This window comes from Cetorhinus maximus, chromosome 6, assembly GCF_964194155.1.
Source record: "Cetorhinus maximus chromosome 6, sCetMax3.hap1.1, whole genome shotgun sequence".
Taxonomy (NCBI): domain Eukaryota; kingdom Metazoa; phylum Chordata; class Chondrichthyes; order Lamniformes; family Cetorhinidae; genus Cetorhinus; species Cetorhinus maximus.
The window spans coordinates 127,600,652-127,628,132 of record NC_135884.1 but is presented as its reverse complement, the minus strand read 5'-3'; the positions used below and the strand labels follow the sequence as shown (position 1 = coordinate 127,628,132).

Here is a 27,481-nt window from a genome sequence, read left to right as displayed (position 1 = left end):
TGAGGTTACTTTACCACAATCTAGAGAGAAAGAGAGACAGAGAGTGGAATCTGAGATTTAGAGCAATCGGAAAGTTGCGGAGAGTCCTCAGTCCGCGCACCATGGGTCAGATCGAGTGGGCAATGTGGGCAAATGAACAGGCTCTGGCAGCTGGGCTCAGTGAGTAATACAGTGACTCCCAAACTCTACAAAACTTTATCGTGTATCCAAAAAAAAAAGAGTTTTTCTCTGCTTAATGTATAAACTTCACTCGGGGATTAACTTTCCTTCTGTGAACTGATGGGAGAACTTTTCCTTAATACTTATTCCGCAGGAACTGACAGCATTTGTTAAAAGTGTTCATCATTAGCTCGACCATAGGGAAACGGGTTACTGCTTGTATTACTTTAGAACAACAAGGAACACAGGGGTTCGCCGTTTTAACTTGTGAAACTGAATTTGTCACACTTTTACCAAGACTCCCGTATAAAAATCCCATGTTGTACCTTTTATATATTCTGAAAACAGCACCATTTTTTCTGTCAATTTGGACGATTTTAGAGTTGAGATGATTTAGAAGTGTCGTTGTATTTTTGTCTCTGATTTCTTCACTTGTATTTCCTTTTAGTTTTGCTAATCGGAGGCGTGGTTGGAGTGGCTGGGCACTTCAAAGGTTGGGAATTTGCTGCTTATGGCATGTATCCTTTACAATGTGGCGAGGCCCCAAACTGTTACACTTGATTCAAAGAGCCTAAGTCACATTGATCATTGAGAAATGTATTAATGCACATTTTTAAAAACTCGATTGCTAAAACAAAGGGTGAGAGGAGGATCACGTGAAGCATAAATGCTGGGATAGGCCAGCCGGGCTGAATGGTCTGTTTTTTGTGCTGTGAACTCCTTGATCAAACTTTTGGTCATCACTTCTAATCTGTCATATTTTTATCTCAGCATCTGCATGCTTCATGACTCTGTGATTTTGCACATTAAAGACAAGTCGCTGTACCAACATCCATCGCTTGACTAAAAAACAGTTGGGTGTGTTGGCAAATACGTTGAAGGGTATTGAAATGGCAGTTATTAACTAACATTGTTTGTTGAGGTCAGGGATGCATTCAGAAAGTGATGCCAGCATTTTGATTTCTGGTAGCGTCATCCAGTTAGCAAGATGCACAGTTTTTTTTTATTCGTTTATTTGATGCGAGCGTCGCTGGCTAGGCCAGCATTTATTGCCCGTCCCAATTGCCCTTAGAAGGTGGTGGTAAGTTGCCTTCTTGAACTGCTGCAGTCCATGTAGTGTAGGTACACCCACAGTTGCTGTTAGGGAAGGAGTTCCAGGATTTTGACCCAGCAACAGTGAAGAAATGCCGATATAGTTCCAGGTCAGCATGGGTCTCTGACTTGGAGGGGAAGTTGCAGCTGGTGATGTCCCATGCATCTATTGCCCTTGTCCTTCTAGGTGGGAGAGGTCAGGTGCTGTTTTAAGAGCCTTGGTGAGTTGCTGCGGTGCATCTTGTAGATAGTACACACTGCTTCTACTGTGTATCAGTGGCGCTAAGGTGGTGGATGGGATGCCAATCAAGTGGGCTGCTTTTTCCTAGATGGTGTCAAACTTCTTGAGTGTTGTTGGAGCTGTACTCATCCAGGAAAGTGGAGAGTATTCCATTAATCTCCTGACTTATGCCTTGTAGATGGTGGACAAGCTTTGGGGAGTCGGGAGGTTGGTTACTGTCTGCCGAATTCCCAGTCTCTGACCTGCTCTTGTAGCCACAGTATTTATACAGTTATCCTATGGGTAATTTGGAATACCCAGTAAATTAATACTTGGGTGGTTCTTTTGCCTCCTGGCATGCTGAAGAGCAGGAAAGAAATGGTAACCTTCCTTGAAATTTGGTGATGAAAATATATCATTCTTTGAAGATCGAGCTGGGGTGACGAGGGGTGGGGTGGGATTTGAATTCCCTCCGCTTGATGGAAACAGGATCGCAGGGGAATTAAAATGAAGGTAATGGGCATACCACCCTTTTTCTACTCTGCTGGTACTTTTCCTGGCACCTTCCACTGGGCAGCTGGGTTGTCCACCTGAATTAGGTGGGAACACCAGTAATCTGTATGAAACAGGGTCCTATGACATGCATTAGATGCCATTTTGATTGCCTGCATCAGCAACCTGCATTTACATAGTCCCTTTTAATGTGGTGAAATATTCGAAGCTGCTTTACACAAGTGTTATCAAACAGAGATTTGGTAACAAGCCGCACGTAAACATTGGGACAGATGAGCAAAAGTTTGCTGAAAGAGGTAAATTTTGAGGAGCACCCTAAAGGCTGAGAGAGAGGTAGAGAGGTTTAGGGAGAGGATTCCAAATCTTAGAGCTAAGCAGCTGATGTCACAGCCTCCAGCTGTGGGGCAGAGGAAATTGGGAATGCACAAGAGGCCAGAATTGGATTGGCGCAGAGATTTTGGAGGGTTGTAGGGCTAAAGCCGGTTACTGAGACACTGGGCAGGGCATATGCTGTGAGTGCAAGTAAGCTGTATCGGGACAGCCTGTTTGCAGCTCTATACATATGTGCTAGCGAGGGTTGACCCTCAAATTGGACAACATCTCCAGCCTGCACTGTCAAGCACCAGTGGCGCACTCTGCTGGTCAGTTACCTGACAATTAAAATCCATCTACTTTTAAGACTCCAGAAAATCTTTGATGAAAACTGTATCAGCTTTGTATTATTACTGCACCTATTTCCAATAATCAATATAATTCATCTTGTTTATAAAGTGGAATTTTTGGCTCCAAGCTAAGAATTCTCAGTCAAGTTTTCTGACCACATTACTGTCTCCCAACTGACTAATTGAAGAACTTCTGTAACATTCTTAAAAATAAAAACAAAAAAATAAATTTTTTAATGTATTTTACCCCACCCCACTAGAGCTACCTTTCTCGTTCTGCTCTCCAATCTTAAGTAGCACATTCCTTTAGATAAAAACAAAAAGCTAAAAGCTACTGCGGATGCTGGAAATCCAAAACAAAAACAGAATTACCTGGAAAAACACAGCAGGTCTGGCAGCATCGGTGGAGAAGAAAAGAGCTGACGTTTTGAGTCCAACATGACTCTTCAACAGAACTGAAGTATAGTTAGGAGAGAGGTGAAATATAAGATGGTTTAAGGTGGGGGGCGGGGGGAGAGAGAAGTTGAGGGTGGGGTGGTTGTGGGGACAAGCAAACAGTGATAGGAGCAGATAATCAAAAGATGTCACAGACAAAAGGATCAAAGAGGTGTTGAAGGTGGTGATATTATCTAAGAAAAGTGCTAATTAAGAATGGATGGCAGGATACTCAAGGTACAGCTCTAGTGGGGGTGGGGTGGAAAGACTAACAAGGTATTAGTTGTAGTTTTAAAAATAATGGAAATAGGTGAGAAAAGAAGAATCTATATAAATCAAAAAAAAAGGGGGAGGGGGAAGAAACAGGATGGGGATGGGGGGAGGGGGAGTTTAAGATCTAAAGTTGTTGAATTCAATATTCAACCCGGAAGGCTGTAAAGTGCCTAGTCGGAGAGACCAAACGCAAACTGGGCGACCGCTTTGCAGAACACCTGCGGTCTGTCCGCAAGAAAGACCCAAACCTCCCTGTCGCTTGCCATTTTAACACTCCACCCTGCTCTCTTGCCCACATGTCTGTCCTTGGCTTGCTGCATTGTTCCAGTGAAGCCCAGCGCAAACTGGAGGAACAGCACCTCATCTTCCGACTAGGCACTTTACAGCCTTCCGGGCTGAATATTGAATTCAACAACTTTAGATCTTAAACTCCCCCTCCCCCCATCCCCATCCCGTTTCTTCCCCCTCCCCCCCTTTTTTTTGATTTATATAGATTCTTCTTTTCCCACCTATTTCCATTATTTTTAAATCTACAACTAATACCTTGTTAGTCTTTCCACCCCACCCCCACTAGAGCTGTACCTTGAATATCCTGCCATCCATTCTTAATTAGCACTTTTCTTAGATAATATCACCACCTTCAGCACCTCTGATCCTTTTGTCTGTGACATCTTTTGATTATCTGCTCCTATCACTGCTTGCTTGTCCCCACAACCACCCCACCCTCAACTTCTCTCTCCCCCCGCCCCCCACCTTAAACCATCTTATATTTCACCTCTCTCCTAACAATACTTCAGTTCTGTTGAAGGGTCATGTTGGACTCGAAACGTCAGCTCTTTTCTTCACCGATGCTGCCAGACCTGCTGAGTTTTTCCAGGTAATTCTGTTTTTGTTTTGGCATTCCTTTAGATAATATCACCACCTTCAACACCTCTTTGTTCTTTTGTCTGTGACATCTTTTGGTTATCTCCACCTATCACTGCTTGCTTGTCCCAACAACCCCTCTTCTCCCTCCCCCCTTAAACCCGCTTATATTTCACCCCTTTCCTATTTCTACTTAGTTCAGTTGAAGGGTCATGAGGACTCGAAACGTCAACTTTGTTCTTCTCCGCCGATAATGCCAGACCTGCTGAGTTTTTCCAGGTAATTCTGTTTTTGTTCTGTAACATTCTGTTCTGCTGTGGTAACTTTGAGATCTCACGGTTAAACTTTACAGTGAAAATAACTGGTTATTCTTCATTCATTCAGCTTTAGATTTGTAAGTAATGGTATGCAGGAGTGCGTGTAGCCAAAAAATAAAAATTGCACTAATTCCTTTTTGGGCACAAGATAGCACTATAGGGTTAATCCTTTTTCCTTTTAACTTGGTTTGAATTCAGTTCAGACTGTTAAAGTCTCTGAATTGTCTGCAAAGGCCCTTAATAAAATTATTTTGTAGAGTGTTAACCCATTTCCGAGACGGTAGAAATACAACACTTCTACAGTAGGGAACATTTTGCTGAAGTCGGAGTTGAGGTACGTGGTTGGGCCAAAGCTGAGTGAGCTTTACTCCACTACCAGAGTTTAGGATTGATAATATTCAGTGGGAAATGCAAAAAAGTGTTCTGTTTCCCAACACTGCTACTATCCATCTTAAACACCTTGAAAGGAATAACTTCATTGACAATCAATTTCAGCATATTTTGTTATACGTATCTCTTGTAGAAAAAAAAATCTATTCAGTTTTCTCTTTAATCCTTTGTATTTGATAAGTTCAGCAGCGCTACTATGGAAAGAAAGATATATTGGTCATCCCAAAGTGCATTAGAACAAACAAAAGCTTTTGCAGTTGCTTTTATGTCAGCATCGGTAAAGAGGAATATTGGATGGGATTCTTAATCACAGTAAAAAGTGCCTCCTAGAAATTAATTGTAATTTTTTTTCTCTATTTTCTACCATCAATCATTTACGGTATGTTATATTTGGATACAGCAATAAAAATTATTTTCAAAACTTCCCACATCAGATTGAAACACAAATGCTGAAAGCCAGTGAAATATTTCAGATCACAAACAGAAAAACAACTGGTTGAATCTTATTTGCAAGCAACTCTGACTTACAAGGAATGCAACTGATGCAGATTTTACAGCTGTGTAACAGAGAGCCAAGCCAAATTTGCTACAACGAATTTATTGGAGCTGCTTTTTATGCATTTATATAGCACCTTTAATATAGGAATGTGACTTGCCCTGTTGGCCTCTTGAGCTTGTCCTGCTGTTCAGTTAGATCGTAGATGATCTGTACCTCAACTCCATTTATCTGCCTTTGGGGCATATCTCCTGATACCCTTACTTTAAAAAAAATCTAGTGATCTCAGTCTGAAAGTTTTAGTTGACTCAGCATCCACAGCCTTTTGAGGATAAAGAAATGTTTCCCACTCTTTCCTAACTTACCATATTCTGCATCATCCAAGGATTTTGTTTCGCTGTATCTACCCTACAATATTTTTTTATTATTTCAAATGCCTTGATTAGATGGCCCTTAAGTCTTCTATACTCAAGGAAATACAAGCCAAGTTTTTATGATCAGACCTCAGTTCTTAATCCTTTAAGCCACATTATTGTTCTAGTGGATGTTCATGTACTCCATCCATGCCCAGTGTATCCTTCCTGAGTTTGAAGTGAACACAGTACTCTAGATGGAGCCTGATCAAAGCACATATAACTGAGGCATAACTTCCCCCTTGTTGTATTCCAACCCCTTTTGAGATAAAAACTGACATAAAATTAGCATTTTAAAATTGCCTTTAGTAACTATCCACTATCTTTTAGTGATTTAAGTACATGGCTAGTTAATATTTTTCTCTTCCACAGTTCCTAGTTTTCTAGCATTTGGGAAGCACTTCAGTTTGTTCGTTTTTTTTTGGCTCCAAATTGGATGCTCTCAGACTAACACTGTTTTCCAACTTGGTATAATCTGCAAACATGGATATACAACTCTATTCCTTTATTCAAGTTATAGATAAATATGGTGAAAAGCTGAGGCCCCAGAACAGATCCCTGGTGAGCATGACTTGTTAAATCCCAATTGGAGTTTGTACCCTTTAACCCCACTCTCTGTTTCCTACTTCTGCACCAGTTTCCAATCCATGTAAGCCCATGCTCACAAACCTCAAGTTGACTTGAAGTGTCACCCAGCCTGTGAGGTATTTTTGAAGACACCATCATGAGTAGAATATGCAACAGCCAAATTGCACTTACAGTTCCTGTTATGACCGATGCGGTTGGTAAAAAAAAATTTTTATACAAGTGTCATAACCAATAATTTTAAGTGTTATGTTTGAGATGCAACTCTAAACTCAGGAATCAGACTACTAGTTCTCAAGGCCTTACATTAAACTAGTTGAAACATTTGTTTAATTACACAGGTTAAAATATATGCACATAACTACAAATTACTACTAACATAACTTTTAACAAGTTCCCACTAATATCCATTAAGGCAACAGCAACCAAAACTTAACCGAAACACCAGGCAAAGCATTTTCATCTAACAAATTCAAAATGAGGTTCTTTCCACTGTGGAGCCGGTTGGAGGCTTGCAGCTGCCTTTTGATCTTGCATTGCCTCTGCCTGCACTACCGAAAACTACTGAAGTTATACCTACCAGCCCCATTGAATGTTAATCCTCATTGTATTAACAACCTCTTTGAACTTCACCATTTAACAATGAAACCCCATTCATTGTACCGTTTTTATTAGTAATATGAACATATTGCTTGGTAGCTGTCAGAAAGGTGGCAAGTTTTCACCCCACTTCTTGAATGCTCTATTCAAAAAATGCAAATGCACGCTATCTCTCTTACATATCAAAAGTGGTACATTTTAAAGCACCCAGACTAGCTGGCTTTAATCCAATTAAGACATACCCATAGACTAACCTCTATTTTAAAAGGAAAAATATTTTCCAAAATATTATATACATTAATAGCTTCATGACAGTCCCACAAACAGCAATGAGGTAAACGACCTGATAATTGCTTATGGTGATGTTAGTTGAGGGAGTAGTCCTGGGCAGAATACTAGTTCCCTTGCTCTTTGAAAAGTTCAGGCCTCAGTTTAATATTTAATTCAAGAGGCGATACAGAACTCTCTCCAATACTGCACTGAACCATCAGCCTAGCCTCTGCTCAAACTTCCAAATGAAGCTTTTTGACTCAGAGGCTTATGGCCAAAATCAGGAGGAGGAATGAATGGGCAGCCCATTTGGATGTAGGCTCATTTCGATATAGGGTGAATGTTTTAGTTATTGCTAATTCTTGACCATAATTTCAGTCATATCAGCATCTCCCTACTTGATGGGCACTATTATGTATGGTATAGAACCTGCACCTAATAGCTGAATTGTATCTGTTTTATTATAATGATCTTAATAAGAATGAAAGATTTAAGTGGTGAATATATCTTCATAACTTTGGTGAAGCTGTAAATGATCATGAGGCTTTGGAGCCAGATATTTAGTTCTGCATTTGGACTACTTTTGGTGTGGAGGGAGTGGGAACCAAAGTTCAGTGATAAAAATATTGAAAGGAAAAATGTTAAGCAGCTTGTAATTTCCTTGTCACCGGCCTAATGACAAGAATTAACTCACTAGTTTATCATGTTAGGATGGAAGCATTTTTTTTCTTTCTCCCAGTGAGTCACTGAATAATCTATGAAATTACAGTAGATTTGGGGAGGAACTTTGTGATTGGCATTAGTGCTGAGCTTCTGGCAGCTATTCAGACTGTAGTGGTGAGCAAGTAATCTTTCTAGTTTGATATGTTATGAAGGTCATGAAACTAGACTAGGAAATTGAAGAAAGAAGTACTGTCTCTACGAAAGAATTGCCGGTGCTGAATCATAGTGGCTTTCACTTTTTTCTTCTTTAACTTGAGATACTCAGTGCTGCAGGAGCTTTTGTAATTTTATTGGAATACCCCAGAGGGAAGAGGAGAAAGGGAACGACCATGGAGAGACCGTAAGTAAATTATAAGTAGAGAATTGAGCGTGATAAAGAAGTTAACACAGACTTAAAAGCAATTAGTTACATATGAGTATGTTATTTACATTAATTAAAGGAGTACTGTTGGTGTAAAGAAGGATAAAGCTACAGAAGGAAGGGGAATAGAAATAATTGAAATAATTTTTTTTGTAAATAGGAAAATTTTTTTTATATAGGGCATTTGTAATATTTTGTTTTATTTGATGATAATTCCATCCTTTTTTTGTATCTAGGGGTCAGCGCTTTCTGGCAGCTGTTGTGAAATTGTTTGGACCTTTAACCCGGAATTACTATGTCCGTGCTATTCTACATGCATGGTAGGATTAAATTGTGTATGCATTAGATAATAAACTTGCACTTGCCCTTTAAATTGTGCAGAATCCCATTTTAAACTCATGGGTGCTGATGATTATACGTGTTGTTTCCTGTTTGGCACAGGCACATCATGTCTTTCATTTTTGTCAAAATAAGCATTATCTGTATTTGAATTTGAGTTTCACGCTGCCTTTTAAATTCATTGTCTCTGTGAAAGTCATGACTGACTTCCTTATAATAATCACAGAGATGAAAATTTAAGACACAAAATAAATATTGATAGTGTCAATGCACACATCCATCACTCTTGATTTCGCACATTCCCATTCGCTTCATTATTAAAAAATAATTAATATACATAAATAGGAGTCTAAGTTGATCATTGTGACGGGAAAATCTATTCTATGTGAATGACATTGTCAAGGAGTTGAAATATTCAATTATTTTGACAGAAAATGTTGGTATTGTACAGCGGGTCTGTCAGCATATGTAGAAGCCAAATATAGTGAACGTTTCAGACTCAGATTCTCTGTAAGAATTGAAAACTTGAGACATAAGGAAGAATTTAATAGTCTGACCAAAAAATGGGTGGGGATTAATCTACAGAGAGGAAATGAATGGTTTGAAGGATTAACCTATGGAGAGGAGGTGAATGGTTTGAATGATTTGCAATCTGTTTAATCAAATAGAAGGAAACACTAATCCTTATATAGAATTACATAGATTTTGCAGAACAGCAGCCTAATGTGTCTGTTAGTACTTTGTTGTACACAAGACTCCTCCTGTCTTACTTCATCTCTTTCTATTAACATATCCTTCTAATTCATTCTCCTTTGTGGACTTCCCTTTAAAGGCATTTGTGCTATTTGCCTGAACTACTGCATGTGGTGAGATGTTTCACATTCCCACCACTCTCCGAGTAAAGAAATTTCTCCTGAATTCCTTGTTAGGTTTATTAGTGACTTTCTTACATTTATGGCCTCTAGTTTAGGACCATCCCCACCCCACACCGCTCTCCCACCATTAACCCAGCAAGTGGAAACATCTCTTTGTGTACCCTGTTAAACCTCTTCATGATTTTAAAAATCTCTATCAGCTTATCAGCTTACCTATCAGCATTCTCTTTTCTAGTTCAGTCTTCTGATAGTTGTACCCTGTCAATTCTTGTACAATCTTTTTATACTTTCTCCAGTGCTTCTATACCTTTTTGTAATATAGAGATCAGAACTGTGCCCAATACTCCAAGTGTGGTCTAACCAGGTTTTATATAAGTTTAACATAACTTCTCTGTTAAATAATATATATTATCATTTCAGTGATAGAGTGAAAATACACTCTCCATACTCTGTCTTTGCCCTCCTATACCATTCCAACTAAACCCAACAGCATTTTTCAGCCCTTTAACTTCATTAACTTTAGACCTTAGCTATTTCCCAGTTGTCTTTATGAAAAGGGATATTTGGTGGATTTGCTATTACACCTTGTTCTTTAGAGTTTATTCATTTGTTTGCTAATTGTTCAGCCTGTTCATCTGCCTTACTTGTGCCAAATATGAGATAATTTAGAGAGTGTCCTTATACAATCTCCTGTGATATATAATTCACAATGTCTGGGTGATGTTGCTGCAGCTCAGTGACAGGCTAACTGACTGCTGTTTATTTAATTCTCTCCAGCCTTGCAGTCCCTGGAGGCTTTATATTACCCACAGTTCTAGGCACCGTCAATCTTGGCATCGCCAGTCTCATCTATCTACTTGTAAGTGTATTTTCCTAATATTATAGAATTATGATATTTGGAATATAATTTTTCTTAATGCTATAACCATTTCAGTGGATGTTATTTTGTGTGACTTCAGTATAATTATCCATTAAGTTTACTAAGTTTCAAAATAAACTTTCTTTTTCTTTACATAATTAGAAATGTGAATTTGCTTATTGTGATCAACCTGTGACCTGTTTATGTGGCTCTAAAACTGTTATTTTATTTGACAATCACAAATCCAAACAATAAAAAGACAATTCTCAACAAGCAACTGCAGCCAGACACAATCAGATATATATGAGTGCATTACTTACATGTGGAACGATATGACGGTGGTATTCTTAGTGTAAAATAATAACAAATGCTTCATATCACTTAATATCTTTCTGACGGTTCCAATTGGAGATTGTACTGCCAGGCTCCAGAGATTTGAGCACAGAAACCTAGGCTGATGCTCCAGTGCAACACTGACAGAGTGCTACACTGTCAGAGGTGCTATCTCTCAGATGAGATATTAAACCTATCTGCTTTCTAAGGTGGATGTAAAAGATTCTGTTACACTATTTTGAAAAAGAGCAAGGGAGTTATCCCCAGTGTCCTGACCAGTATTTATCCCGCAAGCAAAATCAGAAAAACAGATTATCTGGTTGTTACCACATTGCTGTTTGTGTGACCTTGCTGTGCGCATAATAGCTGCCATCTTTCCTACGTTACAACAGTGATTACACTTCAAAAGTATTTCATTGGCTGTCAAATACTTTCGGATGTCTACTATGGAAATGCAAGGGTCATGTGGATCCGAAACGTCAGCTCTTTTCTTCTCCACCGATGCTGCCAGACCTGCTGAGTTTTTCCAGGTAATTCTGTTTCTGTTATGGAAATGCAAGTCTTTCTTTTTGCTGACTCACCCAGTTTATCTGATTAGTAGATATAGGCATCAACCAGAAAAAATTTGATTTGATCCTCAGTCTGTGCCAAGGTAGCTGATTTCAGCTGGGGTGGCAGTAGGTAAACTGCAGTTTTCTTCTGCACTTTTCAGTCAGGGAGTAAATGTCTATCATGGTTGAAACTCTTGGCTTAAAGTTGAGAACAGGATCAGGGAGCCTGCTGATGCTTACTGTTAAGTGTGAATATTAACACTTGAACAAGACACCACAAAGCAACAAGTACCCTCTGGAGTGAACATCTGAAGCAGAAAGGTGAGGAGAAAAACATTGGCAAGTAAAATATTGTGAGAGATATAGGTTTAGTAGTTTTAGCTCACTAATAAGGAAAAGTAGCTGTGGTTGGTTGAGATGTAAAGTTTTGCCTGGAGTACATATCTTGGTACAACTATAAGTGGCATTGACAATTGTTCTATGCAGGACTGTCAGTGGATGGGGATGGGTCTTGGCTTTGTATCCTAAATCACATGGTGCCTAGTCTGTGCTAAGATGAGTTGAGTAAACTGAGTTTGAGAGGGGATCTCATACCTACAGTAAATGTTAGCCTTTTTCAGCTGGAAAAAATGCCAAATGCTTCTTAAGTTTCTATCACTAGCTTCACTGGTATGTGCAGAGAAGTCTGTTTCAGTTAAATTGGGACAGAAATAAAACACTTGGAACGGAGAAATCCATCTAGATGCAATTATTTTAGTTTATTATTTAGTTTAGTTTATTATTTAGTTTAGTTTATTTAAACATCATTGGTCTTGTCTGTAAAGCTTTTCTAATGAAAAGTGAACTGCCTCTCGACGTTTGTATTTTAGCAATTAGTTGAGTATTTTCATAGTATAATTTAGGGTAAACTACTTTTTTTTTAAATTGCATAATTCGGATCCTTTATTGACAATTCACATGTTTAGAAGAGTTTCTTGGACTCCCTGAAGACCAGTTGGCTAGGTTCCCTTCAAGCTGCAGATGTAATCAGAATTGCATCTGCATTCAAAATTGATCTCAAGGCATTAAACTTTGGTAGTTTACAGCACAGAAAGAGGTTATTTGGTCACCATGTTCATGCCTGCTCTATGCTAGAGCAATCCAAAACTACACCCACTGCCCTGCTTTGTCTCCATAGCCCTCTATTATCCCCTGCTTTCAAGTTTTGCAGCTTTCCCTTACAGAATCATTACTGCCATTTGGTGTTCCATTACTCTGTGTATAAATAAATTCCTCCTCATTTTTACTGACAATTTTAAATTATTGACTCCTTATCATTGGTTCCCCCCAATAGAAGAAAGTAGCCTTTTCCTATTCAGCCTATCAAAACCCTTTGTAATTATAAAACAATCCAATTAAATGCTCTCTTAATCTTCTCTGCTCTAGTAGAAATAGCCCAGAATCACAAATCTATCTTCATAGTTTTCCATCCCTTGCATTATTCTCTATATTTCACATTCTTTATGACTTTAATGTCTTCCAGGTCTCTGTTCATCCATTTACTTAAGGATTGTTCCATTTCCCTTACTCGTCTCATTCTGTTGATAGTAGTTCCAATTAATGTACTCTCTAACAAAAACAAAAATTGCTGGAAAAATTCAGCAGGCCTGACAGCATCTGTTGAGAGAAAGACAGAGTTAACTTTCTCTCCTGGTGTTTGACAGGGTGCTTACTATTCCCTCCTAATGTACTCTCTAATTTTTTTTTGGAGAGCGTGTGTGATTTGTTGAAGTGCGCAATCCTATTTTCTTTGCTTGGCCTCTCACACTTTAACTTCTGCTCAGCCTTCAAGGGAATTTTTGGGTTGCTGCACAGCCTCAGAGCTCATACAGAACATTGTTTCCAAACCTTTTCCCAGTCTGGAAACACAGTTCTTTTCAGAAGACATCTGAAAGTTTCAATGCATGCATGCATTAAAGTATGCATATGATTTTTAATAGTATAATTTTTAATATACATAATATATATTATGTCATTTGCTAGTGCAAAACCTGGGTATTGCCAAGAAAAAGGCACATGTTGTTGAAGCTTTTCATGTTGCACTCATCAGGATAATTCGCAAAAATACCAAATTGTAAAGAGAACAATGTTGCTCCCTTTACAATTTGGTGTTCTTGTGAATTATCTTTTTTCAGCAATATATTACGTCATAGTAATTCAATAAACAAATAAAAACAAAAACACCACCTTTGCGTAACAGTGAGCACTTTTGAGGTTGGATTTGAGTCAAACTGTTGGGGCAGAGCAGAGAGAACTTTGCTTTGCTGTTCACTGTGCTGTACACAGGTTCTTTATATCCCTACCTTGCATTATACAAAGCTATTGGGAGAAAATGAAAATATAAAACGACTTACAAACAAAACCCAAGAAAATATATTATTTAATTGCTAGGTAGAGACCACTACAACTGAGGTGTCACAGCAATATTAGGTTGGAGCTTTGTGGTGTTATTGTGGTGGCAGAGAAAGATGTTGTTTATCTTCAATTAAAGTCAACACCTGAAGCTTTAGTTTTTAAAATGGGCATAGATGATTTAGAAAAAGCAGTGTTATGATCCCGGTAGAGATCGATAACTTTTAAAGAGAAATTCAAACTTTCAGTTACTAGCTGATAGAATAGTGCATTAAGTTTCATGTTTTAAAACTTTTACTGTATCAAATTATGACAGACACTATTGACTAAACACTTTTCTTTTGTAGGCAACTTGTCCTTTAAACTATAGAGATAAGTGGTTCTTTTTCACTTATCACACGTTGCTCTCTCCATGGATTTACAAATTCTTATTGCAAAACAGTTCACAGGTGCTCCCAGCTTCCAACATATTTTCTTTTTACTTTCCCAGTCAAGTAGCCTCTAACCTCAGAGCTATCTCTCACTGTGAGAGTTACACCATAGGTTTGTCCTCTAACTTCAACCTAGGCAAGTCTTCCAACCTCTTTTAACTCCTCAGTAACTCGGGTTTCAATCTGAGCACGAGCTCACACCTGCATTCTGCTTGGTGAATGATAGAATCAGCATTTTCTCTGCTTAAGGTGCAGACCTGGCTTCTTCTACCTCTTGCTCTCTACTTCTCAGTTGGTTACAGACCACATAAGGCAAAACTAAAGCTTCTGTCTGTCCGAGATATGCCTGGATTTATAGGGAAGCCTGTAATCTAATCTCAAAATGGCTTCCTGTACCCAGTTCCCATGGCAATGGGAAACTCGTTAACTTTGTATCTTAGATAGAAATGCTAATTCATTATCTTTGATCCCAACTCCCTTTCACCTTAGAAGTAAAGGGATAGTTTACAGTATCACTGTTTTCAACTTAAAAGCTATAATACCTTTCTGGGACTTTGGGTCTATTTATGGTATACTCAGTACCTGTTGGCATTGTTTCCAAGTGTAAATACTTGGCACCTCCCTCTCAATAAAACAATCTGAGTCTTCCTCAAATCTTAAAAAATTAAACCACTCAGGCTTACTGTCAGGCAGACTTCAGCATGGGTCACATGATCCCTTTCATCTACCCTACATTTACATACACGGTCCCAAAATTAGCAACCTTATAAACCAAAGGGTATAATCCTAACAGATAATCTTATAAACCTTACAATTGTAACAACAGTACCAAGGTAGAGCTTTAGTCTTATATAAGTGATATGATAGAGCTAATAAGTGTTATCAGAGTTGAGCTTCTGTGTACAGAAGGCCCTGAGTATAGACATCAAGATTTTTCTCATTGTCTTTATTATATATTTTTATAGGGTGGGACTCTTGACTATAAATTTAAATAAATACCTTCCACATCTGATAAAGTGCAGCAAGCAGTCAACAGAAAGATCAATAGATCTGTCAAATCCAAGTTCCTTTATATGTTATAGGCCAAGTCTTGGGAGAATATTGTTTTTCTTACTCCTCAAATTGCACTGCACCACTGCTGCCCGTAAACTGGCAACAAAATGCATTCTGAGGTTTCATGCATGTGTAGAGCAGCAATGATCAATTGGCCACTGCACACATTCATTGTAATTGTATCATTAGGCCTGATTGTCATTGTGAAACAGGATGCTAATATCATGATGAATCAGAGGTGTCAGCTGTGGCTCAGTTCATAGCACCCTCGCCTTTGAATCAGAGGGTTGTGGGTTCATGTCCCACTCCTGGAAACCAAGAACTGTGATTGTACTCAAAAGAGTTGCAATCTGTGACTGTTGATAACTTGAAAGAGTATCATGATGAATCACCCTAAAGGCAGCAAAACATATGCTTAAAATCGACAGAAGATTCTGCAATCTGTGAAGTAGCTTTACTGGCTATAATTATGCTAGCAGCCAAGCAAAATAAGACCATAAGACGTAGGAGCAGAAGTAGGCCATTCGGCCTATCGAGTCTGCTCTGCCATTCAATGAGATCATGGCTGATCTGATAATCCTCAACTCCAGTTTCCTGCCTTTTCCCCATAACCTTTGATTCCCTTACTGTAGCCTTAAATATACTTAATGACCCAGCTTCCACAGCCCTCTGCGGTAAAGAATTCTACAGATTAACTACCCTCTGAGAGAAGAAATTTCTCCTCATCTCTGTTTTAGATGGGTGACCCGTTACTCTGAGATTATGCCCTCTGGTCTTAGACTCTCCCACAAGGGGAAATGACCTCTCAGAATCTACCCTGTTTAGCCCACTAAGGATTTTATATGTTTCAATAAGGTCGCTTCTCATTCTTCTAAACTCCAATGAGTATAGGCCCAACCTACTCAACCTCTTCTCATAAAAAAATCCCTCCATACTCGGGATCAACCTAGTGAACCTTCTCTGGACTGCCTCCAATGACAGTATATCCTTCCTTAGATAAGGGAACCAAAACTGTTCATAATATTCTAGGTGTGGTCTAACTAGTGCCTTGTATAGTTTTAGCAAGACTTCCCTACTTTTATACTTCATTCCCTTTGAAATAAAGGTCAACATTCCATTTGCCTTCCTATTACCTGTTGAACTTGTATGCCAGCTTTCTGCAGTTTTTCTCCATTTAAATAATATTCAGCTCTTCTATTCTTCCTGCCAAAGTGCATAACCTCACATTTTCCCACATTATATTCCATCTGCCAAGTTTTTGCCCACTCACTTAACCTGTCTATATCCCTCTGTAGACTCTTTGTCATCCTCACCACTTGCCTTCCCACCTATTTTTGTGTCATCCGCAAACTTGGCGATAGCACATTCATTTCCCTCACCCAAATCATTAATATATATTGTAAATAATTGTGGCTCCAGCACTGATCCCTGTGGCACTCCACTAGTTACAGGTTGCCATACTGAAAATGCCCCCCTTTCCCAACTCTGTCTTCTACTGGTAGCCAATCCTCTATCCATGCTAATATACTATCCCCCAGCACCATGGGCTCTTAACATATTAAACAGCCTTATGTGTGGTACCTTTTCGAACACCTTTTGGAAATCCAAATATATTACATCTACTGGTTCCCCTTTATCTATCCTGCTGTTACCTCCTCAAAGAATTCTAATAAATTTGTCAGCCATGATTTCCGCTTCATGAAGCCATGCTGACTCTGCTTGATTATATTATGCATTTTTAAATGCTCTGCTATTACATCCTTTATAATAGACGCCAACATTTTCCCAATGATGGATGTTAAGCTAACTGGCCTATAGTTTTTTTTGTCTCCCTCCCTTTTTGAATAAGGGTGCTAACATTGGCAGTTTTCCAATCTTCTGGGACTTTTCCAGAATTTAAGAATTCTTGGAACATTACTACCAGTGCATCCACTATCACTGCAGCTATTTCCTTTAATATCCTTTAAAAAGTAGAAGACAGTCTCTTCCTGGCCACCCAGGGCAGCAAAATGCACCAGTTTTCACTAGCTTCAGGAGACATGATTTATGGGAGCCTTTGGCTGAGTGCCAGTATGGAAATTTTCTGATTCTAGCATAAAGTATGCGCAGTTAGAAGTAGTAAGTCTAGGCTGGAGTCATTGTGCTTAAATGATGCAGTTGATGATAAAGCTGCACTTGATGAATACCTCCCTTTATATTGGTCTCTTTAGAAGTTAGGTGTTATGTCATTGTAAGAACTGATTCTGCATTTGTGACCAGAAATACAGTTAATGTCTATTGACATGTTTCTATTTCCTTCATGGAGATTAGAGTTGCTTTTGTCCCTGTTGCTTTGTTCCATGATTATTTATTAGATTCATGTTTGCTGGTCAATGCAGCAAACATGAAGGTTAAGGTCAGTAACTGGAAGCTGTTTCTGAAAGCTGCTGAAAGTACATACTACAGTCTGACTAGTTTTCGTGCTTCACTAGGCAGCGGTCTGCATGGTTCAGGAAGAACAATAAATTCAAAGAGGTCCAGTGCTTTTTAAGGGCAAGGGCAACATCATGGCCATCTTAAGGTTAGCCCCTGAGTGTAGGGTCTTTAAACAAAGCACAGTTTCTCCTATGGACTATTGTACCTTGGACTCTAACTTACAGAAGTCTCTGTCAGAATGGACAGGTTGGGTGATGAGCTCAAAACTATTTTGGTGGTATGTTTTGCATTCCTCAGTGGTACCTCATTATCTGTTCCTACAAAGATTCCTGCCCAACCTACAGGAGTTCACATCAGTCAGGGCGCAGCAAGAGAGGGGACAGATGAAGCAGCTTTTTAGGCAAAAAGTCACCTTTCCAAAACTTTCCAAGCTCACCCATGGGCTGAAGAGTTAGGCAGCCATAATATTATCAGATGTAGCACCAAATGTTGCTATTCTATGGAAGAGGAGCACGAGAGGAGCCGGGAGTTGAAGAGGAGGGCGGGAGGAGCCGGGAGTTGAAGAGGAGCGCGAGAGGAGCCGGGAGTTGAAGAGGAGCGCGAGAGGAGCCGGGAGTTGAAGAGGAGCGCGGGAGGAGCCGGGAGTTGAAGAGGAGCGCGAGAGGAGCCGGGAGTTGAAGAGGAGCGCGAGAGGAGCCGGGAGTTGAAGAGGAGCGCGAGAGGAGCCGGGAGTTGAAGAGGAGCGCGAGAGGAGCCGGGAGTTGAAGAGGAGCGCGAGAGGAGGCGGGAGTTGAAGAGGAGCGCGAGAGGAGCCGGGAGTTGAAGAGGAGCGCGGGAGGAGCCGGGAGTTGAAGAGGAGCGCGAGAGGAGCCGGGAGTTGAAGAGGAGCGCGGGAGGAGCCGGGAGTTGAAGAGGAGCCGGGAGTTGAAGAGGAGCGCGGGAGGAGCCGGGAGTTGAAGAGGAGCGCGAGAGGAGCCGGGAGTTGAAGAGGAGCGCGAGAGGAGCCGGGAGTTGAAGAGGAGCGCGAGAGGAGCTGGGAGTTGAAGAGGAGCGCGAGAGGAGCCGGGAGTTGAAGAGGAGCGCGAGAGGAGCCGGGAGTTGAAGAGGAGCGCAATAGGAGCCAGGAGTTGAAGAGGAGCTGGGAGAGCAGAGGTGACTGAGGGAGTTCGGTGAGGAGGGAACGAGATGATCCTTTGAGTACAGTCAGGTAAGTATTTACTACGTTTATCGCTTATAGTTTTTAAGGTCTTACTTTGTGGTTCATCGTTTGTAAGGGCTATGTTCTGTAACAACGAGGAGCAGGGAAGAACGGCCCTAAAGTAATTGATATTATTTGATATTAAGTATCTTCCAAAAGGTTTAACTTAATTTAAAGGGGTAAGTCATGGCAGGAGAGCTCAAAGTCATGGTGTTGAAGAGGGTATTCCCTCCAATCCTGCAACTACCACATAGGCCAGTTGAAGAGGAAAAATTACTATCCCCGACCACATAGCGACCAGAGAGACACGGGCTTATTCAAGCAAATGCAAGGGAGCTGCATTCATTCCTAAGAATGAAGACCCAACTCCCAGATTGATTACATTTCATTACTTTTGTACTTTGTCTTGTCACAATACTTTTGAGTACATCTGAATATATCCAATCAGTAACCGACACGCAGGTACCATGTTAAAACTATCCTAGTGAGTACATAAACATGTGATTTTGCTAACCAATTATTCTAAAGGGTGTATACATAATTATATTACCCAATCAAAATTAAAACATGTATGCAAAGACCTTGGTTCTCACAACTCAGAACTGTTTGTGTTTCATCAAAACCTTCGCTTGTCTTTGTATGTCCTCCCATATCTATGCTAAACCTCTGCCCTGTCCCTACCTGAGAGAGGAGTATACCTAAACTAACTTTGTTATATTTTATCTCCAGTCCAGCCCTCAAGGCTTCACCGCATCGTTGCACCACTTGAATGGTTCTGCCTGTGACTGGACATTAGCTCATCTCTTGAAACTGTGTAAATCACACAAACTCAAAGCCCCTTTGTGTACAATGTCCATCTGTTTACCCTCAGCTGTCAATAGGTTTAGCATCCATGGCTGCTTGGAGATTTGAAGTGTTCTTCAGTAAATTCTTACAGTGTTCTCTTTTAGCATTTTTAATTTTCCCTTAACTGTGTGTTCCACCTGCTCTATGTGGGAAGCCGGGAATATTTCCAGTGCCCGGGGCCAGCATGTGTGCGGGAAGTGTCTCCAGCTGCAGCTCCTGGAAGCCCGGGTTTCGGAGCTGGGGACACTGTGGAGCATCCACGAGGCGGAGAGTATCGTGGATAGCACGTATAGAGAGGTGGTCACACCACAGACTAAGAGTCCACAGGCAGGAAGGGAATGGGTGACCACCAGGTAGAGCAAGAGGACTAGGCAGGCAGTGCAGGAATCTCCTGTAGCTATTCTCCTGCAAAACAGATATACCGCTTTGGATACTGTTGGGGAGAATGGCCTCTCAGGGGAAAGCAGCAACAGTCAAATTCGTTGCACCACGGTTGGCTCTGTTGCACATGGGAGGAGTAAAAAGTGTGGGAATGCAATAGTTATAGGGGATTCTTTTGTAAGGGGAATAGAGAGGTGTTTCTGTGGCTGCAAATGAGACTCTAGGATGTTATGTTGCCTCCCTGGTGCTAGGGTCAAGGATGTCTCAGAGCGGCTACAGGACATTCTGAAGAGGGAGGGTGAACAGCCAGTGGTCGTGGTATACATTGGTACAAACGACATAGGTAAAAAAAGGGATGAAGTCCTAAAAGCAGAATATAGGGAGTTAGGAAGTAAGTTGAAAAGTAGGACCTCAAAGGTAGTGATCTCAGGATTACTACCAGTGCCACGTGCTAGTCAGAGCAGAAATAGCAGGATATATCAGATGAATACGTGGCTGAAGAGATGGTGTGAGGGGGAGGGTTTCAGATTCCTGGGACATTGGGACTAGTTCTGGGGGAGGTGGGACCAGTACAAACTGGACGGGTTACACTTGGGCAGGACCAGGACTGATGTCCTAGGGGGAATATTTGCTAGAGTGGTTGAAAAGGGTTTAAACTGAAATGGCAGGGGGATGGGAACCTGTGCAAGGAGTCCGAGGAAGTGGAATCAAGGACAAGAACAAAAGACAGAAAGGGGAATAAGGAAAGTGATAGGCAGAGAAATCAAGGGCAAGAATCAAACAGGACCTCAGTGAAAAATAGTGGGAACGGGACAAGTAATGTTAAAAAGACAAGCGTTAAGGCTTTGTGCCTTAACGCGAGGAGCATTCGCAATAAAATGGATGAATTAACCGCGCAAATAGATGTAAACAGGTATGACATAGTCGGGTTTACAGAGACATGGCCGTAGGGTGACCAGGGATGGGAACTGAAATCCGGGGCTGTTCAGTATTTAGGAAGGACAGACAAAAAGGAAAAGGTGGTGGAGCTGCATTGCTGGTTAAAGAGGAAATTAATGCAGTAGTGAGGAAAGATATTAGCTCCGACGATGTGGAATCTGTATCAGAGAGCCGAGAAACACTAAGGGGCAAAAAACGTTAGTGGGGGTTGTATATAGACCCCCAAACTGTAGTGGTGATGTTTGGAATGGCATTAAACAGGAAATTAGAGATGCATACAATAAAGGAACATCTGTAATTATGGGTGACTTTAATCTGCATATAGATTGGGCAAATCAAATTAGTAACAATACCGTAGAGGAGGAATTCCTGGAGTGTATACAGGATGGTTTTCTGGACCAATACGTTGAGGAACCAACTACGGTACAGGCCATCCTAGACTGGGTATTGTGTAATGAGAATGGAATAATTGGCAATCTAGTTGTCAGGCCCCTTGGGGATGAGCAACCATAATATGATAGAATTCTTCATCAAGATGGAGAATGATGTAATTGATTCCGAGACTAGGGTCCTAAATCTTAATAAAGGAAACTACGATGGTATGAGGCGTGAGTTGGCTAAGATGGATTGGGAAATGTTACTTAAAGGGATAACGGTGGATAGGCAATGGCAAACATTCAAAGAGCGCATTGGTGAACTGCAACAATTGTTTATTCCCTGTCTGGCGCAAAAGTAAAACAGGAAAGATGGACAAACCATGGCTTACAAGGGAAATTAGAGATAGTATTAGATCCAAGGAAGAGGCATAAAAATTGGCCAGAAAAAACAACAGACCTGAGGATTGGGAGTAGTTTAGAATTCAACAAAGGAGGACCAAGGGACTGATTAAGAAAGGGAAAATAGAGTACGAGAGTAAGCCTGTGGGGAACATAAAAACTGACTGTAAAAGTTTCTATAGGTATATGAAGAGAAAAAGATTGGTGAAGACAAATGTAGGTCCCTTACAGTCAGAAACAGGGGAATTTATAATGGGGAACAAAGAAATGGCTGACCAACTAAATACATACTTTGGTTCTGTCTTCACAAAGGAGGACATAAATAACATACCAGAAATGTTGGGGAACACAGGGTTTAGTGAGAGGGAGGAACTAAATGAAATCAGTATTAGTAGGGAAATGGTGTTGGGGAAATTGATGGGATTGAAGGCTGATAAATCCCCAGGGCCTGATAATCTACATCCCAGAGTACTTAAGGAAGTGGCCCTAGAAATAGTGGATGCATTGGTGGCCATCTTCCGAGATTCTGTAGACTCTGGAACAGTTCCTACAGATTGGAGGGTAGCTAACGTAACCCCACTATATAAAAAGGGAGGTAGAGAGAAAACAGGGAATTATAGACCAGTCAGCCTGACGTCGGTAGTGAGGAAAATTCTAGAATCCATTATAAAAGATTTAATAGCTGAGCACTTGGAAAACAGTGGCAGAATCGGACAGAGTCAGCATGGATTTATAAAAGGGAAATCATGCTTGACAAATATACTGGAATTTTTCGAGGATATAACTTGTAGAGTTGATGAGGGAGAGCCAGTGGATGTGGTTTATTTGGACTTTCAGAAGGCTTTCGACTAAGTAGCGCATAAGAGATTGGCGTGTAAAATTAAAGTGCATGGGATTGAGATGGATAGAAAACTGGTTGGCAGACAGGAAACAAAGAGTATGAATAAATGGGTCTTTTTCCGAATGGCAGGCAGTGACTAGAGGGGTACTGCAGGGATCGGTGCTGGGACCCCAGCTATTCACAATATATATAAATGATTTAGATGAGGTAATTAAATGTAATATCTCCAAATTTGCAGATGACACAAAGCTGGGTGGGAGGGTGAGCTGTGAGGAGGATGCAGAGATGCTTCAGTGTGAATTGGACAAGCTGAGTGAGTGGGCAAATGCATGGCAGATGCAGTATAATGTGGATCAGTGTGAGTTTATCCACTTCGGTAGCAAAAACAGGAAGGGCGATTATTATCTGAATGGCTATAAATTGAGAGAGGGGAATGTGCAACGAGACCTGGGTATCCTCATACACCAGTCGCTGAAGGTAAGCATGCAGGTGGTAAAGAAGGCAAATGGTATGTTGGCCTTCATAGCGAGAGGATTTGAGCACAGGAGCAGGGATGTCTTGCTGCAATTGTATAGGGCCTTGGTGAGACCACACCTGGAATACTGTGTGCAGTTTTGGTCTCCTTATCTGAGGAAGGACGTCCTTGCTATAGAGGGAGTGCAGCGAAGGTTTACCAGACTGATTCCTGGGATGGCGGGACTGACATATGAGGAGAGATTGAGTCGGTTAGGATTATATCTGCTGGAGTTCAGAAGAATGAGGGGGGATCTCATAGAAGGCTATAAAATTCTAACAGGACTAGACAGGGTAGATGCAGGAAGGATGTTCCCGATGGTGGGGGAGTCCAGAACCAGGGGTCACAGTCTGAGGATACGGGTGAAGACAAATATACCAAACTGACCATTTAGGACTGAAATGAGGAGAAATTTCTTCACCCAGAGAGTGGTGAGCCTGTGGAATTTGCTACCACAGAAAGTAGTTGAGACCAAAACATTGTATGATTTCAAGAAGGAGTTGGATATAGCTCTTGGGGCGAAAGGGATCAAAGGATATGGGGAGAAAGTGGGAGCAGGCTATTGAGTTTGGATGATCAGCCATGATTATAACGAATGGCGGAGCAGGCTCGAGGGGCCGAATGACCTACTCCTGCTTCTATTTTCTATGTATGTTTCTATGTATGTTCTTCCATTATTAAGAAGTGCGTATCAATCTCCACCATGGGTGGCCCCTCTAAAAACAACATCCTACTGCCAAACCTTCCTCTCACTGAGGTAATAGACACAGAACAAAAAAATGCCATCTTCATCAATACAGTGCTTCCATAGTACTGTGCTGAAATATCAGCCTTGGTTATGTACACTTATCCATAAGCAGGATTTGAACCCACCCTTTCAGATTCAGAGGTAATGATGTTACCAGATGGCCACATGACACTTACAACTGACAGGAACCTTCTACTCAGTGCAAGTTCTGTTCAGCTGGAATGTGATGTCTGTTGCAAACATGTCATTTGCAAGATGGATCTATGGTCAGTAAATTGGTTGATTGCACTTCTGATTGATGGTGTTCTAATTTTAATGCTTGGTTTAGACATAGTTTCTCAGTATTTACTCTATCAAATCCTTTTTATTGTTTTTAAATGCCTCAATTAGATCGCCATCTGGAGTACTCCATTCAGTTTTGCCACTACCTCTCAAAAGACTAATTTGGCCTTTGGAAGAATACAAAGCAGATTCAGCAGAATTCTACCAGGGCTTTAATGGGTTAAATTATGAGGACAGTTTACATAAGCTTAGCTTATATCATCTCCTGTTTAGAGATTGAGGGGTGGTTTCATGGCTAAGGTGGCATCGTTCTCAAAAACTGAGCGAGCTTATATTTCTCGATCTAGGCTGCTTTCCGAAAAGAGGAATGGAATCCCATACAGGCGCAGCAGTCTCAAAAAGGACACGTTGGAAAGAGTATTCATCAGCCACCCACAAACCCCCCACCACGGCCACCGGCTGAACATCGAAGGAAACCAGTGGATGGTGCAGCAGCTGGGGCTGTCCATGTCAATGCCATACCAGTCACTCTTAGCTCAAACTGATGTAACTCCTCCGATGATCACTGCAATTGCTAACCTGTCGTTTTATTTTACTGAACATCTTTAATGCAGTGCACTGGATTAGACCATGATTTCTTTAAAAGAAATGTGAACAGATTTTTTTCTGGTATGTATTTTTCTGCTTGTCACAGCAAGAGTTAATCTGCTGCTTGTTTATTTGTCAACATTAATGTTTGTATAGTGTTGTTACCTAAAGCTCTCCCACTTCATTTTTTCCAGAATTATGTTTATGCTGTTGATGAGGCTTGTTCTTTTTAAAGTATTAATAAAACAATGGGCTAACAACTGCCATTCTATTAAAATATCAATGATAATTAACAGTTGGGTTTGTAAAAGAGGAAATGAATTATTTGTTCTAACATACAAATCTCTCAATATTTTTAATGTACATAATATGGTGTAAATACTTGAGGCATTCTAGTTCATTGCATCATTTACACCAAAACCAGACAGAAGTATGATTGATGAATCATGATGCTTTGAATCCATTGCGACAGTGGGAGCTGATGCAATTCTCTAGAAGCTGACACACGCATGCACATACGTAACTAATTAATAGCTGGCTAACTATTTATTTGTGAAGGTTATTCCTGTACATCTTTATTAACTTGTGCTCGAAATAGCCACCGGTGCTCATATACACAGCAAAATCATTTCCACGTTTCTAACCCTTCTGTTTATCAATGTGAGGGAAGAGCTGAAAAGCGGAACATCCTCCTGGGCACCTGCTATTGACAAGTCTTTGAAGTTGTTGCATGGCCACTTAAACAACTAAACTTGGCAACAATGATCTTTAACGTCCAATTTCAAAGCAGCCTCAATTAGTGTGCTAATGTGAATCTTTCTTTTTCCACGGTAGCCATTTCTTTGTAACCTCCAGCACAGTCATTATGGTTGCACTGGATGCTGGTATTTGGATTTTCACAGCCATGTCCACTTCACCTTCACATGTGCACAAAAAATCCTGTTGTGATCCCACCAATCACCAGAGGGCGTAGTTTCTGTGTGTCATCAGTAATGTTGGTTTCTAGGATATTGTGTTAGCTCTATCTGATAATACTACCAATTGACCAATGATGAATATCTTAACTTATCCTAAGCCAAATCCCCTGTGGTTATGGTAGTATCAAAGAGCATTCATTTCCAAGGGAGTTATTGCTTCATGGCAGGTTCATATCAATATGAGCATAAATTCAGTACCAAATTGGTCATATTGCAGCAAAGGAATGAAGTAGCTCATTTATAACCACCAGGGATCATGCTGTAAGTGGCTAAATTCAATTTTCTTTTAATCCTTACAACCAATGGACAGAGACTTCTATCCTGTCATTCCATGCTGAATTCAAACGTAGTTGTCAGAGGCGAAAGCAATGTGCTTGGCCATTACAGCACTTCACCACTAAACAGTGCCAGTGTCACGAGATGTGACTGTCTTGAAAATCATGTTAAATGAACTAATGTGCATTTTTAAGTAGTATGTGCCATACATCGCTACTGTGACCATCAATCCATGGGTAAACTAGGATTTGGAGATATTGGCCTTCGTTATTGAATTTTGACCAATGACGAATATGGTATTGTGAGAATACTGGCTTTCTGTCAAGTTATCCAAATATTCGTTTATTTTCCAGCTTTTGAGCCTATGTCTTTTTCAGTAGATATTGGAAACTATTGTTACAAACTATGGAAAATTTATTTTGAAATCAGTTTCTGTCTTGTGGTGACCATGTTCTTGAATAAAGTAATTGTGTTAACTGTGTTGTTTCCCTACAGCAGTATTCACAAGAAAAATAACATTTGTCACTCTCAACAGATCAGATCCTGGCTGGAATATTTCAGTTGCAATATTAGAATGGAAAATAAATGAAACTTGATGAGCTAACATACAGTAATATCTGAAGTTTGTAACAATAAAATGTGCTGTATAAATACAAGGTGTTAATATAGAAAAACACCCCCAAGGTACTTCAGAAGATTAGGGGAAAAAATAAAGAAGCAGATGGCAAGTCAACTGACAGAAATAGTGATTATAAGCTTAGTTGAAGAGAGAAGTTTTGAGAATGCATTTTAGGGCTGAAAATGTTTAGGAAGGTAGTTGTTATGACACAGCAGTTGGTAAAGGCTGAGTTATTTAATTCCCAGAGGGAAACTTTAAACAACTGTCATAACCTATACTTTCAATTGGTACATTTGAGATGCAGCTCTACATTCAGGAATAAAAACCACCAGGCCTTGAGAGGTTTTTTATATAAATTAAATTAAACATTTATTAATTTACAATAAATTTAAACACATACAGATGTCTACAAATTATTACCATAATAACTTTTAAACAAGTCCCCAAATTAATCACTCCCAGGAAAATCTTCCCCAAGGCAACAGCAACCCATAGACTTCAAACAAACACCAGGCAAAGCACATTTTATCTTAAGAATTCAAAATGAGGTCCCTTGCAATTTGTTTCCTTTACAAACACAGTGGTGGGGCTTACAGGCTGCTTAGATTTTACATGCCTCTGACCCACACACAAAACTCTTTACTGTATATACCTAGCCTTCCCTCTGAATACAAATTCTCACTGCCCTTTGAACTCCACCTCTTCTAACAATAAAACTTCTTTCATAGTACTGTTTTTATTAGTAATATAAACATATTGCTTGGTGTCTCCTAGCTACCTGCAAGGTTTCACTCCCGGTCTTTGAATGGTTTATTCAATAAACTGCAAATGTACCCTGATTAACATCTCAAAACTACTATACATCAAAGCACCAGA

At 40.3% G+C, this 27,481-nt stretch overlaps 1 protein-coding gene across 1 annotated transcript; it reads left to right on the top strand.

Annotated features, from left to right (window-relative positions):
* The first annotated feature begins 5 nt into the window (after positions 1–5).
* cyba (cytochrome b-245, alpha polypeptide) lies at positions 6–26,462 on the top strand. The gene is made up of 6 exons (XM_078544470.1): positions 6–159; positions 608–677; positions 8,278–8,352; positions 8,610–8,693; positions 10,365–10,446; positions 24,493–26,462. The coding sequence occupies exons 1-6, from the start codon at positions 102–104 to the stop codon at positions 24,688–24,690; spliced, it is 567 nt and encodes a 188-aa protein (XP_078400596.1). The 5' UTR covers positions 6–101; the 3' UTR covers positions 24,691–26,462.
* The last annotated feature ends 1,019 nt before the right edge of the window (positions 26,463–27,481 follow it).